Below are 4,907 nucleotides of genomic sequence, written 5' to 3' on the forward strand. Positions count from 1 at the left end.
CAGGAGCAAGGATAAGGTCCATTCCATTGCATGTGGAGCTTTTGAAGATGCAGCATTCCCAGGGCGTTTGCAGTTGGCGACAACCTCACAACCTACTTCAGCTTCTTTGCGTTTTTGCATCTTCATAAGCTGCATCAATTCTTAGGAAAATTCTATCTCTTGTGTGAATAAGAGAAGTTTACAACATTTATTATATAACCTACAGTTGTAGAGAATAACTACTTGGATAACTACCTATTTGGGCCGAATGGGGTTTGAGTAGAAGACCACTGCTACTACATATAATACAGAATATCATAGGAAGTGGTTCCATCAGAAAAATAGTGGGCTTTAAATACGTACGTAGAGAATTAGGTTTAGGGTTTTCAGCTTTTCATTGGAAGTGGAGATATAATTAAAACGACCACTACCGCACAACGGAGACTGAGCAATATACTGATCGATAACGGCAGCATGATGCAGAAGAAGAATACGATCGATGGCGGCCGATGGCAGACACCACCGGACGACATGATGGAGCAGATTCTACAGCGTGTGAGTCTATGGGATCGGTTACAGTTCAGAATGGTGTGCCAGTCTTGGAGGTCAGTTTCTATGCGAAGAGACATTCGTAGCTCCCCGACTGAACTGCCATGGCTAATACTATCGACTCCACCTGATTTCAACAGTTTCAGCAATTACGACTACATAATGTTTTTCAGCCTCTCTGACAACAAAGTTCACAAACTGATGCTGCCTAGGGCATTTGGGGCAGGATGGGTTCAGGGGTCTTCCAAAGATTGGTTGATTATGGTCAAGGGCACATACTCTAAGGTGTTTCTACTAAACCCTATTTCTGGTGCCCTACACAAACTTCCATCTTTCACAAGTGTTTTTCCACACTTTGGAGCTCTCAAAGAGTTGGAGGGACACTTAACCGCACAAGTCATGGAGATTTCTGTAATGTAGTTGCGTTATCGACCTCCGAGAGCATTGTATGGTAGCAGCAATTTTTAGGAATCGTATATTGGCTGTTTGCAGACCTGGAGAGAAAAGATGGAGTAAAGTCTTGGAGTACTTTGAGGATTCCGCGGATGCGCCAAGGCTCTTGGATATACTGTTTTCTTCTTCTGGTAAGCTATATGCCTTAGTTTTAAGAGGTCAAAATAACGATCTTGATGCTGCAGCTCGAGCCAATATGTTTGGAGGTAACAAGGTGGAAGTGAAGTTAGTACATGTTAGAGGGCCGCCCCCTATACAAACTACATTAACGTGGCAATGGGAACCACAGTTGATAGCTATAGAATCAACCATGAAGAATGAAGTTCTGTTGATCCATAAAATCCAAAGTTATGTCAAGAGGGAAGTGATAAGGATTATAGTATACAAGCTGGATGATGCGAATAACAATTTCCTTGAGGTACAACATTTGGGGAACCATGTAGTATTTTTTGCAGAATTTGGATCCCTGTCGCTTGCCTCGGCTGCGTTTGAAGGGAATTGCGTTTGTGTTTCAAATGATGAGACGGTAGGTGTGTTCTACCTTAGCAGTGGAAGAATTGAGCAAGTCGGAAATTCCCTACCAGTGTCTGGGAAAGCATGGGATCTGCTGGTTTACTCCAAGTTTATAGTAGGAGATTTCTTTGACCATAACAATTTTATTGTGTTTTGGAATTTATATAATATGAGCCTATAATGTATTCCTTATCAGTCTATATATCCTATTTAAAGCGTACGCAATATATGCCAGAATAATGGAATATCTGTGCTAGCTAGAATGAACATTGTTCTAAGTAGATTCAAAGTTTCATACAATCACATGTACAAGTCATGTAATAATAAACATATCTATCTCATATATATGAAAGAGGCCGGCAGTCAATTTTATCGTCACAGTAGTATAGTTTTGCACAGAAAGATCTCTTCCAATCAAGTGTTCATGCACAGATATGGGATGGTTCAGTGTGCATTGAAATAAAAGGTTTTTGAGCCTATCGCAAAGATGAACCTATACCATTTTTCATTTTTCCCCAAGGACTTCAAAAGATTCTTCAAGACAGTTGAGGACAATGTGGAACTCTTCAAACAACTGAAACTCGCGATTACTAAGCATATGGTTCAATATGCAAACAACACTGATCATCTATGGATGCAACATGTGCTTTAGTAGTGCAATTAGTGAGAAAGCAGATACTGATGCATTTTCTTAGAAATGGCAACTGTTTTCATAAGAATTTAGTGTTACATATTATTTAGGGTAAAATACTATATAGTTTTTGTAGTTTGAAATCGACATATGTTTAGTCCTTATAATTTTATTTTAATCTGAATAGTCTTTAAAGTCACGATTTTTTATCTAAATAATCCATCCGACAATTTTCTCAGTTAAAGACCACGTCAGTAATTTAACTGAGAAAATTGACAGAATGACTATTTGAATGAAAAATCATGACTTTAAGGACTATTCAGATTAAAATAAAATCGTAAGGACTAAACAAATGTCGACTTCAAACCACAAAGAGTAAACAAATTTCAAATCTATTATTTAAGATGATCTGATTAATTCAAAGAGTTAAGAGAGCTGCAAAATTTGTATACCCTTTCAAAGAGCCGCTGTACATATACAATAAAACCACACTAGAAATTTGATTTTATTGATACATATATAAGAGCTGGTACATGCCAGCTAACGTAAAATTTCCTCTTGCACAACTTTATGAATAGTCTGCTGAGAAAAGACCTTGTTTAGTCCAGTTAACAAGTGTTAAGGCTGTGACCCAAACTTTACTCTGCACTGGAGCTTTAGTTAAGGCTGTGAGCCAAACTTTACTTAAATGGGAGAAAAGTGAGAGTAACTTCTACAGCTATTTAATCCCAGAAAACCAATCTGGTACGAACACGTATACATAAGAGATAGCGAGAGATTAATACAGATATGACCTAAAACTAGTAGACATTTCCTAAACAAATATGATACCGTTCTCTTTAATGGTATCAAGGATAAGTCCCAGCTTACCCTCAATCTTCTCATTCTTTTTGGGCTCAAAAGACATTGCAAATACATCAGCATCCTTGGCCCTCTCTGCAATCAGGTTTCCTATAACTCGACAAGCATTGTCATCAGTAAGCGAATGCAATGAAAATCTCAAATCATTGGCATTTGTGCTTGCCGCAGATATTACTTTGCTCGTACCCCGGTGCATCACTTTGGCATGGATAAATCGCTTTGAAAAGAAAACATCCAGTAAAAATGGCCTTAGAAACATATCTGTCCGTTGACCCCATGATTTCTTACTAGGTCTCTTTGCAGCCTCACCTCGAGATCTTCGTGTCCATGCAGATCGAACAAAGGAAACCTGCATTTACAAGCAAGAAAAATTTGAGACCCTCACTTTCTGAGGTTAAATGTTAACAGGGAGACAAATTTGACTCAACAAAAATAGCCCCCTATAACCTCACTAAAGATTTCTATTTATTATACAAATGAACATTTAGTAAAAAACTATGTTGCTCAAGAATGAAGCTGTTTACAACTGTGGCAACAGAGGTGATTATGGATGTATCTGTGTGATAATGGATGTAACCAATTTGTCATAAAGTACTAAAGCATATCATCCTACAAACACATAAATTCCATAGAAATGACTTCGACATTGTTTGCTAGGGTTCTACTAGAGTAAAATATTAACATCTCATAACAACCGGTTGTTCTGAGGTCGTAAACCATACAATGGAGTCCAAACTCTCATCCAAACTTCGGATTCCAATAATATGAAAAGCAACAGCTTCCCATCCACTACGAAACTCAAACATGGTATTTAATAGCTAATTGCTTTGTAACATAATGAGCACAATGTGAAACATTTGGACACCGGTAACCCTTGAGAAAAATACCTCCTAGATGTGAACCTTCCAATTGCTAGTTGCTATCCTAGCCAAGTCCAAAAACTCCACAGCTCCCACTTTCATATCCATTTTACTAGAGAACAAACCCAACACGCCAGTCACTGGCGGAGCCAAGATTCAATTGTTACCCGGGCTAATTATAACACCAAATTTTTTTTACGAATCTTGACGTATTGTGCGAGAGAATTTTATGAAAAGTCTAACTATATCTTATAAAACGAGGCCACAAAGCTTCTACGGAATTAGGTGTAAGATGGAGTATTCGACCAAAAAACACGAGGTGTAAGATGGAGTGGGGTTTGAGATATCTACATGTGTGTGTTAGGGTTTTGTAATCAGACTCTTAGCCGATGTAGGAAGAATGAAGAAGAAAAAATGAGCATGATGTAGTTTTTTTTCTCAACTTCAAGTTATATTCTGGGCTCCAGCCTAGTCAAGACTCTTAGCCGACAGAAATTTCATCAAACACCAAACACCTTAGCTACACTAATAGAAACGCGCAATCATAACCATTGTATTCACAGATAGCTTCAACAAATCTAAAAAATATATATATATATATATATATATATATATATTCTATACTACCACAAAGAACTAAAGTCACAAATTCAGGTTCATTTCTGCTATAGTAGACAACTCAAACACAGCCCATAATCAGAACAGACTCAACAGAGCATCACAGAAACAAAAACCCATCAATAATCTTGAGTATTTGTCTTCCGGTGAATGTTTTTGGGATTCATGACACGAAAACTGAGATAAAGAGAGAGAAAGTTAGAGTGAAGAGCAAATGAGCAATGGAAAATTACCTTGTTGGGTGTGCGAATGAGATTAGGAGGGGTCGTGGTGCAACTGAAGGAGATTGAGGGATTCGGGAGAGAAGATGCCCACGAAAGCTGGATGGGTTTTAGTGAACCACATGACGGACGTACTGATACGCATGCCATCTCTTTAGTTTCGAACTTGCTCAGAAGTAGAGATATGGGTTTCCCAAGTTTAATAATTTTTTTTTTTTTNTT

At 38.0% G+C, this 4,907-nt stretch overlaps 1 protein-coding gene across 1 annotated transcript; it reads right to left on the bottom strand.

Annotated features, from left to right (window-relative positions):
* Positions 1-2,872: 2,872 nt before the first annotated feature.
* Positions 2,873-4,835, bottom strand: LOC101297100 (50S ribosomal protein L18-like). Its single transcript, XM_004308670.1, has 2 exons — positions 4,698-4,835; positions 2,873-3,335 (listed from the first exon to the last, which is right to left on the bottom strand). The coding sequence occupies exons 1-2, from the start codon at positions 4,833-4,835 to the stop codon at positions 2,940-2,942; spliced, it is 534 nt and encodes a 177-aa protein (XP_004308718.1). The 3' UTR covers positions 2,873-2,939.
* Between the last annotated feature and the right edge of the window lie 72 nt (positions 4,836-4,907).

Source organism: Fragaria vesca, linkage group LG7 (assembly GCF_000184155.1).
Source record: "Fragaria vesca subsp. vesca linkage group LG7, FraVesHawaii_1.0, whole genome shotgun sequence".
In the NCBI taxonomy this organism is placed as follows: domain Eukaryota; kingdom Viridiplantae; phylum Streptophyta; class Magnoliopsida; order Rosales; family Rosaceae; genus Fragaria; species Fragaria vesca.